The sequence below is a fragment of the Carassius auratus genome, chromosome 6 (assembly GCF_003368295.1).
Source record: "Carassius auratus strain Wakin chromosome 6, ASM336829v1, whole genome shotgun sequence".
Taxonomy (NCBI): domain Eukaryota; kingdom Metazoa; phylum Chordata; class Actinopteri; order Cypriniformes; family Cyprinidae; genus Carassius; species Carassius auratus.
The window spans coordinates 16,137,055-16,152,996 of record NC_039248.1 but is presented as its reverse complement, the minus strand read 5'-3'; the positions used below and the strand labels follow the sequence as shown (position 1 = coordinate 16,152,996).

The 15,942-nt window shown below is 36.4% G+C and overlaps 1 protein-coding gene across 2 annotated transcripts in view; it reads right to left on the bottom strand.

The window, feature by feature from the left end:
- Positions 1-15,942, bottom strand: part of LOC113098461 (transforming growth factor beta receptor type 3-like) — a 109,161-nt gene that overhangs the window by 25,598 nt on the left and 67,621 nt on the right. For both annotated transcript variants that reach the window (XM_026263573.1, XM_026263565.1), the window contains one exon: positions 2,232-2,415. In XM_026263573.1, coding sequence (XP_026119358.1) covers positions 2,232-2,415 — 184 coding nt within the window. The remainder of the gene's footprint in view (positions 1-2,231; positions 2,416-15,942) is intronic.

Below are 15,942 nucleotides of genomic sequence, written 5' to 3'. Positions count from 1 at the left end.
TAACAATAATATTTTTAACAATATTTAATTAAAACAACAATGACGATATTCTCTCAAATGGCCAAATATTGGCAGATTAATCCCTTATAAATCCTTATTAATCAGTGAAAACACAGTACAGTGACAGACTTGTCCAGTTGCAGAAAAGAAAAAAACAGTTCCCTGCAAAAAAGAAACTATTCCCTAAAAAATAAATAAATAAATAAAATCCTCTCCGCTCTTGAACACCGTTTTCTTTGCTCCTCCAAAAAAGAGATAATGGCTCTTCTCTTTGCCCCAGAGAAACAGAAGACAGATGCTTCCTTATTTGGCCATTATGCTTTTGGACAAAGCACAAGGGTGCTGAGTGTGAACACATCATGAAAAGGTTGGCATCTCATACTCTCGGCTCTTTCTGGCTCTTTGAGGTACTGGGGGAAAGAGGGTTGACTGTTCTCTGCGGCAAACAGATCGGAAGCATGTCCGCTCTCATGCCAAGCTACAAAAGGGTAGAGATAGAGTAGAAGGCCAGAACTCTCCTGTAGAGGTAAACACAGCCTTTTGAGTCAATGCCAAACCACAAACTCAAAACGACACGGGGCCAAATGTTTTACGGGCCTGACCGAAACAGTCTCAGAGACTGGAAAGTGTACTTTGAATGATGCAGTCATTACTTTCTTCTAGTACTTGAATCTTGTGTTCTTTTGTGGACTGAAAAATGAGCACCAGCAGTTTAACCGGGCAACCTGACAGCAGAGAGATGCTGAAGTCAGACGTGAAGCTGGTTTGGTCTCAGAACTCAGCAGGGGAAACACGATGGAGCCCTGGGTGAAACACACTGCCGGATCTCTCCTTTTTTTCTTTCTTCAAACAAGTCCTGCGGCTCCCTGCGCTAATGGCGCGTATTTTGCAAGTATCTGTTTCTACTTTCTCTCTTTCATGCCCTCAACAAGTAAACAACAAAATCTATATGAATGTGGCAGCCATGTCTGAAGTCCAACAGTCGGTTTCAAGTCAAATTCCCCCAAACCGTTTCCTTTGAGAATAAGCCAACCGCCCCCTACAGCTCGTGTCATCGGGCAGATGGCGGAGATACTTTGCCATCTTGCAGGGCTTCCTGGTACTGCTATAAATTTGGACTTTCTGTTTTGGGCTCTGTTTTCTTTTGTGCTTGTTCTATACCTCTCCTGCCAAACTTTCCCCTAGCACATTCCCTTTTTCCTCTCGGTCTGCTATTCTTCCTCATCCTTCTAATTTTAAAAGGACTGTTGTGAAAGGCTTCAGGTTTGGCAAAGGGCCCGTACGCACAAGCTGGCAGTCAAGAGTTTTTCGCCTGAAACTCTTCCCGTATGTTTACTTGGCCTTTCCATCAATTCTCCATCACTCGGTTGCTTACGAGTCTGACAGAAAAGAAGGGAGTGACACGCAAGCAAATCAACTGATACAAATGAGAGGCAGAGAGAAAATCTGCCATTTTTAAAAAGCCCACAGATTTTGCCATGTTGTTTTTAAATGAAACTGAGGTTGCCCGGTGTAAATCAGAACGACTTGAGGTGGCTTCTTTGGTATTTGTGTTATTACCCATGGGTTTGGTTACTAAACACAGTCAATAGGCACCACTGAGAGTGAATTAAGTTCAAATTTTCTTAATCAGTATTTGATTTGAGGTAATCAGTTTGATTTTCAAATAAAAACATCCTTAAGGCAAAATAAATGTATTAATTACTTTAGAAATGCTATTGTTTACCAAGTGAAATCTGTCTTATATAAAATAAATATTTTATATTAGTGCTGTCAAATGATTATTATTATCCAAAATAAAGTTTTTGTTCACATAATATATGTGTGTGTGCATATTTATTAAGTATATATAAATACATATATATAAAAAAAATTTACATATATTTACATGTATATTCATATAATTTATAAACATTGATTTTTTACATAGACATTTTTAAATATATACATGTGTTTGTATTTCAATATAGATAAGACATAAAAACAGTACAATTATATATGTTATGTAAATAAAAACGTATTTTGGATGTGATTAATCACAATTGTTTAAAAACACTAAAAACACTATATATAATATAGTTCTTTTTTTTCGTTACAAAAAAGACCAAAATACTGATTTTAAACTTTGTCATGCACTCAGAAGTATATTAATAATTATTATAAAAACGCTTTGAGCAACAGGTACCTAAAAAGGGAATTATAAAATGATGTGTGTGCTCATATTTACATACCCTCTCCAACTTTGATGTAGACGTCATGGGCCATCTTGAGCTCGCTAAAAGAGGTAACTGCATGATAGCGCTGATGGGCCCAAGAAAGCAGGTGCTCATTGCCATGAGGAAGATTTTCCACCTTCACCTCACACGACTCCGAGAAATTTCCTGCCTCAAAGTGCACTTCAGATCCATCTGCAACCTAAGAAATCAACAGAATAAAGCCGTTAACACATTTTCTAAAACAGCGGTATTAATTTTTTGATTCTGATTGGTTGATTGATCAATTTTCAATAACTAAACAGCTATGTAGTAGTTCCAGGTTTAATAACTCCCAGTTTCATATCACTATGACACAATAGCTTCTGAATTAGTAATGGAAATGTTTAACAGTTGCATTACAAAGAGTAATTGTCAGGTTTTTGCTGCCTGAGCCACCCCACAATACAAAACAAACCCCTTTTGTTAACTTGTGGAGTGTTTTTCCCCCTTGACAGTTCAGGAGACAAAGATCTCTCTGTTGATGAAGACAGGCCCATAAAACTCAAAGCTGTATTGATATGCACATCCCATTTTACAGCAAGAAGCTCTGAAGTAATAAAATTTAAGGGCAAAACTATAGATTATGAGAGGAAAGGAAAAAAGGCATCACAACAGGCCTTTCCAAAATGAAACCTTCCATGCGATCTTTGCCAAAACACATCTTTAACACTCTGCCCTGATGGTTTTTTGAAGCCGTCTTTGAATGTGTGCTCCATATTTTCACACATGGTTCTCTTACACAATAAGGTGTCTGCTTTCCACTGTTTATATAACACACTGCTGTGCATCAGAGGAGACGAGCAGGAGGTTCTTTGGATGGACGGCACACGGCTGAGATTAGCCTTATAGACAACATATATACACGCTTTCACACATGCACACCATCAAAGTCAGACTTTAAGGGGATCAAATACTTCATGTCAAGCAGTATGCAGCATTTAGTCTCGGCAAATGTGCACAGAATACTATACATTTGCCAAAATATGCTGTATACACATTGATAACGCTGCACAAAACACTATAACACAATGCACTCATTCATTTCCATTTTCCATTGTTTTATATTCATTTAATCCTGTTGATTAGTTAAAGTATACTGGTATTACATTCCAAATATGAGCTTAATGTATAGCAGACAGTGAGCGTTTACATGCAGCATGCAGACCTATTGTCCATGTGGAAAATAAATACAATCTGACTGCAGATTGCAAACACACTGTTTATATGTACAGATGTGCATCACATGTATTACAAAAACTATTTTTGTGCATGTGAAGAGCAGCATTTATGCTGGGAAATGCAACCAGCTGACTAAAGAAGTGAGTCTAATAGAAAACCAATAGTAACTTTACAAGAATTTGAACTCACAAAATTATTTTTTAATAACTAGACATGGAAAAAACTTATGTAGAATAGATTGGTGGGAGAGAAATGTCCTGCAGTAATTTGCAGTTTGGGAATTACAGAATAAGGTGTTCGATATAGGAATAATTGTTTGTGTTATGTGACTTTAATAGAGAAAGCACAGCCCCTTAAAAAAATTCAAAAAATGTTGAAATGCTGAAGAAATGTATTCTCTATGCATTACACTGAAATCTTAATTTTAGACAGAGATCAGTTGACTTTTTCAACTGTGTTTTCAATTAAGTGCTTTTCATTGTATTTGAGCCATCATTTTGACTATAAAAAGATAATTACTCTCCAAGTAAACATAGTTTGACAGAGCTAGCAAGAGCAGTGTTAGTGTAGTCGTGTACAGGAAGAATAACACACTTCACAGCTGTCATAGCAGCTCACAACTGAGGAGTCCTGTCAGCATAAGCACTGCTGTGTACTTCTGCCAGCTAACCTCTCATCCAGGATACTCTAACTATGTGTTACGTGCTTGATTTCCTTCAAATGCTATGTTTAAAGAATGAGATGCAAATTATAGCAATTACAGAGAGTTTCATGTGAGCAAAAGATCAAAGTAGGGTAAGAAGTGGGTAAGAAAAGGTGTGTGTTTAAGTTTAATTTAATAGTTGTGCATATGCTCTTGTAAATGTATGAAGCATTGTGTTGTGAGTTTCTCTGCATGTCGACTAGGGCGGGCTTTGCTCCGAAAGTCCTCCCCTTTCAGCTCCAAATGGACCTTGGGTCCACATGCTCCATTTCAGAGAGATAAACATTCACATATGTTGAAAAACTCGCCGTACAGCTCCACACAGCCAAGCACAAGGTCTAGACAGACCATACTCATTACATTTCCATGCTTGTGAGGTTTTTTTCCACTCATTTCTCTCTCTCTCATTCTCCCAAAGGTGTTCTTTCTGTGCTTAGCCGGCCCCATGCTGGCAAACCCAATTAAACTATTATATCACACCGCAGCTTTGATGGACCCCATACGCCAATCTGAACTACAGCCAGGGTCCTGTGTACTATTGTGACAGACAGAAGAGGTGTAGAACTGGAGAGGGAGAGATAAAGAGAGGTATATGATGTGCTGAAGGAGGAGATATGTCCCGGTGCATGACCCAGTACCAGGAGGAACATCTGCTCGACCTCTGGATGGCTATCCAGGCAAACTCCCCGTCCTTGCCAGAAGTGATAAATTTCAAAAAGAAAAGAGCATGAGGCCGTTGAAGAATTTAGGACTCAGTTGAAGATTATTTTTAGGGTTCCTCTGTACTGTAAATAGTGTGTTGAACTGTGCCGTTTTCCGACTAAAGGAATATTTAGGATAATGTTCAGTATATGTTAAGTTCGGTCAATAGTATTTGTGGCCTAATGTTGAATATAATAAAAACAACAATAATGAATTCAACACTATATAACACAATTTTTTATTCTTATCATTTCATTTCTATATTTACTTATTTTAAATAAAATAAAACTTATAGTTTTATTGTTATTTGTTTATATTTTTATTATTCTAAATTTTAGTTTTCTTAAAAAATATATACATTTTAAAATGTCATTTATTCATGTGATGGCAAAGTTCATGCTCATAATTTTTCAGGATTTTTTTTATTAATAAAAAGTTCAATTTCATTTATTTGAAATACAAATATAGAAATGCATGTCTTTTATGTCTTAAATATATGTATTTTGGTCAATTTAACACATTAATGCAATGATTAAATAGTTAATTTCTCAAAAAAATTAACTAGAGGAGAGGAGAGGAGAGGAGAGGAGAGGAGAGGAGAGGAGAGGAGACGAGACGAGACGTGAGGAGTTTCTTCTGGCAAGCCCAAATGAGCACAGAGGAGTTTATCGATTTAATTGCGGGAATAGGGCTGTAATTAGTCTCAAGGAATTAGAAGGAAAAGTCGAAAACTAAATCAGCTCCAAGCTTTGGGAAAAGTTTCAAACCTCAAGAATTCCTAAAGGGAATATGAAAGCAATAAACCCACCCTGGAGTTCAGCCAGATCCCCGACCCCCAACCCAAAACCATCTGCATCCCTTCCAGATCCATCAAACTCAAACTCAGATGGACAGACATTTTTAAACGATTATGGCATATAATACAACATGAATCTAACTTTTAGTACGGAAATCATAAATACAAGTTATATGATTGCCATCAAAGCTTTAATATGAGAGATGATGTGTTTAAATACCGCATCTGAGAAGGACACACAATGTACATTTTGAAAAAAATATCTGAAGTAAAAATAACTTCAGAGTGAGAGTTAAGTAAAAACACTTGCGAATTACCGAGAGCAATTAAAAGGCAGGTTACTTTCACCAGTGTGTCTCGTGAGTGATGTGGTAAGTGTCAGTAAAGTGAGGTTAGTGTGTGCTGAAAGCTGCAGCTCACCTTTATTGAGCATAATTAGTGGTGTGTGTTAACAGCAGAAGCTCTCCGCGGGAGGCATTTGCCTAAGGCCGTGAACCTTCATCCCAATCCCTAAAGTCAGTTCTTATTTCTGTGTATTTATGAAACAGGATCCAGGGTAAATAAGAAAAAAACTGAATTCAGACTATTAGATTATGCTTATATTTGTTATTCCTATAAGCCTTTTTCATCACAGCATCTCAAATGTAACTTAGTTACATTTAAGTTACATTTGAGATGCTGTGATGAAAAAGGCTTATAGGAATAACAAATATAAGCATAATCTAATAGTCTGAATTCAGTTTTTTCTTATTTACCCAGGATCCTGTTTCATAAATACACAGAAATAAGAACTGGCTTTTATTTAAATATAAATAATTATAATATAAAATATAATAAAAGCATTTTTGTATATAAGCGAAGCATACAAAAATATTAACTAAAATATTTTGTTCTCAGGAGTGATTATGCATAAAGCCCTTAAATGGAGATGGTTTGGGTGTATACAAATTTAGAAATTAAAATTAAAATCAAAATCAAAATCAAAATCATCTAAATTAAAGGGTAAGAACAAATGTATGCATGTATGCGACTGTTTAAAAGAAATTTTAGCATGAGAAACTTTTCTAAGAAAATGTTTTAGGCCATTAGTAGTGAATATGACCTGTTGAGTGACACTGCTCAGCTTTGCACTGTATCTATCCAATAAAGATAGAAAATGACTAAAAAGATTCTGTCTACTGAACAGTGTCTGTACTGGAGCAGAGTCTGATTTGAGAAGAATGACGTTTCCCTCAGTGTCTTGAGTGTCGTTGCCTCTCAGTCCTGCTCTTCTCACTCTCACTAGAACCTGTCTGGAGTATTTCAGCAGGCTTAACCCTGCATAAATCTTCCTGTTTATGCCTTATCTGTCAGTAAACAGGTCCAGACTGGAGCTTAGCCCTGGGTTAGCTCAGCGATATGAGCTAATGTCCATGCTCTGCTCTCAGGAGTCTGACTCTGTCTGAGGCTCACGGGAACACTGAAAGGACCTGTGAGGTAACTTGACAGATTCAGAAATGTCCTACAAAGCTGCTGAGTCTTACACAGCCCAACTAAATATCACATCATTCAGCCAAACCAAAATGTTTTATCTGCTTCTGCTGAGAAAGCAAGAACAGCCTGAAATCTGGCATTTGCTGATCCAAAGGTTTGAAAAATTGGGTTATGAAATTTTACACCTCGCTGCTGCCATGGTTTTTACACTGGTTGTGCAATGCTATCTACTGTACATTTACAGCAACATTTGCACAGTTTCCACCACACCTGTGTCCTCAGAATGTCTCGGATTAACATCTGTCCTCCACCTAGTACCCTGCAAGCTTCCTAAAAGCATATTTCACTGGATTTCCTGGACCGTCTGCTATCAACATCTACATATTACAGCCATATGTTGAGAATAAAAAAAGATGGCGTGCCAAATGGTTTATATCAATTATAAGCGCACACTAATCTCACTATGAAACGCTCTCTTCTTGAGAAAGCACAAATATCTGTAGCAGTTGACGAAGGGAGAGTAAAGAGATGCAACGTGAGCTTCAGGGGACCATGACATGCTGAAGAGATGAAGATGGTAAATAAATTTGTGGGTGATTTGTTCCGCTCACTCCAGAAACGAATCAAATTCCTGGCAAAATTCCACGGTCGTGTTCCTGTGAGCTGGAGAGAGAGACTGCCGTGGAACAAACAACACCATCTGTCTGCAAGCGCCGCAGAAGAGCGTTCCTGCAGATCAACCTCCATCACAAAACCAATATTGGTCCCGTAATGGTTTCAATTAAAAATCAGAGGGAGAGCGAGACTGTTTTTGCTAACTTCCCAAGGCAATGAAAATCAGGAAAACAGCCACTTGGCAAATACAGAAAGAGAAACAAATTTACAACAGCCAGACTTTGTAAAATGTTGCGCCATCATTTCATAAACATCTGCCAGATCGAACACAGTCCCCAATTTAACAAGACACTGCTGAAGATCACAGTTTAGACCAGAAAGAATTTCCAGGCTGATTACTGCTGGTTTGATGCTGGTCTAGTCTTTGGGTCATAGTAGCCGTCTTGTTTACCACGGTAAGACTGCATCAGGCATCCGTATGCTAGTCTAGAACTAACTCTGTTCCTTGTATACACCATTTGTTAAAGCAGAATGTAGCTATTAGGTTGCAAGCTCTCTGTAAATGAATATGTAGTTGCATAGTATGACAAAGTTCAACTAAGTTAGTGGCACAAAGTGCTCCTTTAACTTTAAAACCAGGCTGAGATGTAACTTAAACACAGATGGTGCAACCGGCCCAAGAAATTAGTGACTTGCCAAGTATGGCGACCCATACCCAGAATTCGTGCTCTTCATTTAACCCATCCAAAGTGCACACACACAGCATTGAACACACACACACACTGTGAGCACACACTCAAAGCAGTTGGCAGCCATTTATGCTGCGGCACCCGGGGAGCAGTTGGAGGTTCGGTGCATTGCTCAAGGGCTCCTCAGTCGTGGTATTGCTGGCCCGAGACTCGAACCCACAACCTTAGGGTAAGGAGTCAAACCAACAAACTCAGGCCGTGAAGTTGCTTGACCAAGAACGCTATAAGTGTATTGAAGATAGCAATATCCCATGCTGATCACAGCAATGAAAGTACAATATACGCCAACTGTTCTGGTCTCCTTCAGACAAGAACAATATTTATTTCAAGATGATTCTGATATACAAGCATCCACCCATGTCCCCCTTCAGGCTCTTTCACGACTGGTGGTAAATTGGCAATGGCGTCACAGGGATTGTGTTTTACAATGAGATGTTTGGACTTCAGGGCTTTTGTTTTAGGGCCGGGTGATGTATACAAAGCAGCCAAAACCAGCTTTCTTCTCAGACTCCAGGACTCCCATCTGCCTCTTTGGACCTCCAAGTGCTGGAACCAGAAAACAAGGGTTGGCAGGGCTTATCCATAGACAACCAGCCTTATAAAGCCATTATTCAACTGTAAAAATGCGCAGCCAACTTTGAGGGCCAGAGACGTGGAAAAACCTGGTTGCAGGTTCAATAAAAAATAAAGAAAAGAAAAAATATTTTCTAAATATAGTTGAAAATGTGCCAAGTTCTTAGAAAAAGTACTCTTCGTATTCATGTGGGTTTTGATAACATTTTCTACTATTTTCATCAAAAGTTTAAACGTCATGTAGTGTAACCATCAAATGAAATAATATATTTTCTTTTCATCTCACATATTTTTGTTTTTAAAAATATTTTTCACTTTAACACAATGACAAATTTGAGCTATTCACTTTCTTTCTTTGAATTTGTTTATTTTTTCCATTATGATATTAAGGTAATATGCAACATGCATGACTTAATTGAACTTCAAATTAAGAAATTGAAAACAGATTTACTGATGTCATTGTATGATTGATTTTTTTTTAGTATTTTTATTATTTTTTCAGATTTAAACAGAAAATTAGTTCATGTCATTGACCCTGAAGTAGTTGAATTAGCTGGGTTGATTTGTGCCTAGACATGAGCAGATGTAAACCCTCTGCTTCTACTCCAGCCATGTTTGTAAGTTTTAAACAAAATCACACAAGACTTGGCTCTGATGCTACACACTCTTGAGCCATCTGCTGCAGCTATGTGCTGGAACGGAGTTCACTTCACAGAGCGTCGAGCCGGAAATAGTTCCGGCGTGGAACAGGGTGTGTGTGTGTATGTGAGCTGCTCTACGAAAAAGATGAAGTCTGTCAGTGTGTCAGGATGCCTGGCAAGGAGGTTCTTCTTGTAAAAGTGTGAGCTCATTGCCCTGGCTGATCTCACACTAACTGTGAGGGCTGTGTGTGCATGTGTGTATTCAGATGATGTCATCATGAGACTTGGCCTAATAAAATCAAAGCCAAGAGCAAAAGGAAGATGTGAAGTAAGGGCTGGAGGTACGTGCTGACAGTTCAACAATGGGATCAGGTCCTTTTTCGCAGTCCTGACTCATTATTAAGATGTTCCAGGAGACACGGGGTTTGAGGAGTACAGTTCCCAATTGCAACGAAAGGGCCAACAGATCACATCATCACCAGTATTTAATTGGCATCAGTCAAAACTAATGGTCAGTTTACTTTTCAATGGAGAGAAAGAGAAGATCTATGCCAAATAGGCACAATTATTAACTGAATCTAATAGTCTTGAAATGGCCAATGTATCAATACCGATATAACACACAAAGCAATAGTAATAGTCTCTCACTTATTAATGGGATAGTTCACTCAAAAATGAAAATTGTGTCATTAATTACTCACTCTCATGTTGTTCCAAACCTGTCAGACCTTTGTTCATCTTCAGAATACAAATTGAGATGTTTTTGATTAAATCAGAGAGCATATGACATCAGTGGTTCAAAGTAATTTTATGACGCTATGGAAACGCTATGAGAAAACAAAAATAACGGTGGCGGACTGACCCGGAAGAGAAGAAATCGTTGAATTAAGCTATTTTTGTTTTCTTTGCGCAATAAAAAGTTATCTCATAGCTTCATAAAGTTATGGTTGAACCACTGATGTCACATGCTCTCGGACTTCATTAAAAATATCTTAATTTGTGTTCTGAAGATTAACAAAGGTCTTTTGGGTTTGGTGATGTTGCTGATGTCACATGGACTATTTTTTTTTTTTTTTTTTTTTTTTTTTTTTTTTTTTTTTATTTGGGCATCAGAATTCCACAAAATCAACATAGTAACAACTAACAATCATCAACACAACACAACAGGCGAAACCAAAAAGGATACATGCGCAGATGATCAAGTACATTAAAACAAATAAATAAAACCGTGGATCTGATGCTCAAAAGGAGTAGGCAGAAGCTTAAGCTTATTGACGCCTACCCCCTTTTTTTTACATTTAAACCGTAGGTATCTACTATAATCGATAAGACAGTTGCCACATATTAGTGTTGTCCTATTCCAGTGACAGTACAATCAACAATATTAACTCACAATCATTCTGCTAATTCCAAAAAGAAGAATCTTCAATAAGTACAAAAAAAAACCACACACAAAAAAAACTCGCTAGTCACCAATCTTTTAATTTGATCTTTTGTTCCTTACTTGTTATGAGTTCAATACATTTACTGGCCACAATTGTTTATAATTATAAATAGTTTAATTATATTATCTTGATTAACTTATATTATCTTTTTAGTTTGTCAGTCAAAAAAAAAATACAACATAAATAGATTGCTCTGCAGCTAATTCCATTTCTACACCTAAGGACATTCTTCTGTCCTGTACTTAGACAGTATAACTTGTTTATACTTTGATTTAAATTGATAAATGAATGGGCACTGCTTGAGTTGGGCTCTCAGGTTATTCCAGAGCCTGGCACCACACACAGACACACACATACTTTTCTTCGTCGTTCTGAAAGCCGGTACTTTAAAATGACCATAACCTCTCAAATTGTAACAGCTATCTCTTTTTATGAATAGTTTTTGAATATTTGCAGGTAGTAGGATCCAATTTGCTTTATACATTAATTGTGCAGTATAAAAAACGACTAAGTCCATGAATTTAAGCATATTACTTTGTAAAAACAGTATATTTGTATGTTCTTGGTATCCTACCTTATGAATAACTCTGATTGCTCGTTTTTGGAGAGTTACAAGGGAATGCAGGGAACTCTTATAATTATTACCCCAGACCTCAATTCCATACGTTAAGTATGATAAAATCAGACTGGAATACAATATATACAGCGCCTTGTAATTTAAAACGTACTTAGCTTTGTTTATGATTGCAATATTTTTTGATATCTTCCTTTGTATGTGTCCAATGTGTGATTTCCAGCTCAATTTGTTGTCTATTGTGATTCCCAAGAATTTAATTTCTGTTACTTTTTCTATTTCAATACCATTTATACGTATCAGTAGTTCCGGAGTTTCCTTATAATTGCCAAAAATAATCATTTTTGTTTTACTTAGATTGAGTGACAATTTGTTTAAATCCAGCCATGTTTTAAATTTGGCTAATTCCTGATTAACATCCTTTATAAGTCTATTATAGTTATCGTTGGAATAAAATAAGTTGGTATCATCAGCAAATAATACAATTTTTAATAAATCTGATACTTTAAATATATCATTAATATATAAGTTGAATAGCAAGGGAGCCAGTATAGACCCTTGAGGCAACGTCCTCCTTAATATGTTTCTCTGCTTTGAATGTGGTATTGCATTTATGTCTTTTTAGGGTCAAAAAGCTCTCAGATTTCATCAAAAAAACTTTAACTTGTTTTCCGAAGATGAACAAAGGTCTTATGGGATTGGAACGACATGAAGGTGTGTAATTAATGACAGAATTTTCTTTTTTGGGTAAACTCTTCAATGTTTACTGTTAACAATAGTTTGATGCTAGCATGTTGCTAAATTTGTATGTCGATTTTAGGCAGAGGCTGTTTTTGAATGCTATTTAAACTACTGTTAGTTGGCAAAATGTGCATTCTTTATGCACACTGCTGTAGGAAGCAGCTGGGCCTCTCCTTGTTTTGAATGGCAAAATATTTGAAAACATTAATTTAAAAAAAAGGAGAAAAAAAAAGATATCTTTAAAATATAGCATGACAATTCTATGTGGCATGTAAGACTTTCTTGCTTTCTCTCTTTGTATGTGTTTGAGAGAATCACAGAGTGTTACACACTGGAATATTCTGTCCAAAAAATATGCTGTGCATATTTAGCCTCAATCAATGGCAAGTGAAATCTAACCATGTAGAGGGTTGAATATTGACATATCCTTTGTATTATATTTTTGGTTTGCCTTATCCACAAATGAAACATGTGAAACTGATCTAGCCAGTATCAAAGAAGGCAGACATATTTGTAACATTTTAGTAACTCAGTTTTGCATTTAACAAGTCAATTATATTTGTTATGAGCACTTTGAGGATTTGTCTTGGCCGCACCACAGCTACCTGCTGAAGTATGTGTTGCAAACACAATCTTCATCATTTCTCATAAGTTGCCCTGGGCTCTGCCAAAAACATAAGCATGATCTTTAATAGCATTACATACAAAACTAGACATTTACAAGAGCGTTGCCTTGCTAATAAACGTCAAAGGATGACCTCAGCATGTTCTCCTCTGAAATATATTTTGCCCGTAGTCATCTGCCTGAAATTATATGAAGCCGACATAAGAATACATCCTGTCTCTACAGGAAATAACTCAATTTGCGGTCTAGCACAATATTACATTTTTCTCATCCATTATCTCAGCAGTATCTGAAAACTGTGCATTGGTTACAAACCCCAAAAAAAAGGGGGCTTTACATTACTTTGGTTTCATTCTGTGCTAAGTTTTTGCAATGCAACAAGAATGAAATATGTTGTCGGGCAGTTTTATAGAATAAATAATCCATTCCCACACCCAGGTGATGAATGACAAGCGATTAGGATTTTGGAGGAAAGACTGAATCTAACATGGTCAAAGTGGACTGACTCACATAAAGAGAATTTAGGGTGTAGTACAGTTGGACAACTCTCTGTGGCCACTAAAGGGGTTATGAAGACATTCATAATTTTGCCAGTATGCATGTTTCAGAAAGTTCCTTACATAGACAAAGAAAGTATGAGTATGTAGAGTCACTTTATATCTGCATTCACAACATAAGAAGGAGAGCAGAAATAATAGTGGCTCTCTGCACTACATTCCTCTGGAATGCTACGGTTTTAAAACACATTTGAAAATGATTATTGCATAGAACCGCTAGCTACATAAAGGTATTTACAGTGTATACACGGCAGGAAGAGTGTGACAGTTAAACCAGTGAGGCCTCTTGCTCTCGCTGAATTGTGATTTTCTCATGTGATAGGGACAGGGTGGGAAATTAACACCCATTACCAGCCAAATGTGGGTGTTTTGGTGCATAATTTGTTTAACAGTCACGGTTGCAGGCGTCTTGGATTGGCCTTTAGAAAAAGTTCTCATTTAGTAACAATGATGTCTAGCGTTTGCAGAAGTTTCTATTACATGGGATTCAAATGAACCTCAGGTCCATGTAACAGATAGCAAAAATGCCTGTTATTGCTTGTTATGGCTAATTCATACTGTACTGACAGACGCAGACTAATGTGACAACCACCCATTTGCAATATGCCACTTCTCAGACATTTCAAAAGCCAGTAAATGAGTGCCAATGATCTCAAAAAGACTGAAAAAAGATTGCAAAACATAATTGGTTGAAGGTAGCTAATGCTACAGATACTGTAGGAGGAGTGTTGTTATTGTAAACTAAAACTAAATCTATTACAACTTGTGTTCATTCATTAAAATAAAGCTGGAAAAAAGTATACAAATATTAGCTAAAAAAAATTATGCAAAAAAAGTTAAATGAAAATTAGAAATGTTGCCTAAATTAAAATACTAAAAATAAATAAATAAATGCATGTTAAATATAAATAAATATGAAATAATAGTAATACAAATAACAGCCAATTTAAAATATAAATAAATGCTGCAACAGTATATAAATAATATTTAAATTAATCCTGGATAAGAGAAGAAAACACTACAGCTGAAAAATAAAAATGTTAAGCTATATTTGCATTATTATCTAATTTTATTTTGGTAATATTATTATTATTATTAGTAGTAGTAGTAGTAGTAGTAGTAGTAGCAGCAACATTTTTCAAAAGCAGCAGCATAAACAATAACCATGAGGTTGTGGGGGAAAAAAGGTGCGACTCCACTTTAAAGACCAAGGACAGTGTGAATGCAAATATAATTATGATATATATATTTTTTTTTACTTCCATTTCCTTTTTTAAGTTTAGTTATTTCAGAGAAGATTATGAAGAAAATGATCAAAACACAGTGCAAAGTCATCTACAAAGGTTTAATACCTTTTCTCCAATTTCACAGCTATGTTATTCAGTATTGCAAAAAAAAAACTCAAAATCTAATACAATTCTGCATTTGGCTCAATTGGCTGGTGGGTAACAAAATCATTTCCCATCCCAGATAGCAATGCTTATGATCAGAGATCCTGAACAACCCTCTTTAATTTTCTCATTAAGCCCAGTGCTCTCCTGACTAAATATGGTCGGCTGTTCAGGGGGTGGCTTTCTTTACTTAAACCCCCTTCCCAGCTCTCCTCTGAGCTCCCTCAGTGCAGTGAGGAACGCCCTGGATCTTGTCATCTTGTTATTTTAGGGTAAAGAGGAGTGAAGTAACTCTGCGCTGTTTCACAGGATGGCTGGAAAACAATAATGTTGTCAGTGAGAGTCTTATTCGCTGATCTCACTGGTCTATTATATATTTGTAAGTAATACTGATTCGATCAAACCAGTGTCTAAATTGTTTCCACAACTCCCTAAACTCCATGACAAACATATGAAAGAATCTTTCTTTTTTTATTGTGAATGCCCTCTGCAGTACGGTGAATACAAAGGGTTTGGATTTAAAATAGGTAGATACGGATTCTGATCATGTTCCAGGCTAGATGTTTTGAAAGCACACTTGCAGAAAAGAAAAATCTCAGGAGCCAATCTCTTAATATCTCAGTTGTTTCTCCTAGATAACAATGGGCTCATTCATAAAACAAATGTATGAATCTCTGTGTAAATCTTAAGAAAAAAAAAAAAGAAGTAAACTATCATGCAGTGGCATAGATATAATGGATATGGATGTATGAGAAAAGAAAAACCTTAATTTAGATTTACAACATTTTCTTGTTGAGAGTGTTAAAAACTGTGATGTAACAGAAACAGTAATAGATCATTTCTTTCATATTACAACATCTGTGTGAAATGGATTATCGAGATGCATGGTTAAATTTGTTCACGATAAGATCATCAAGATGCAT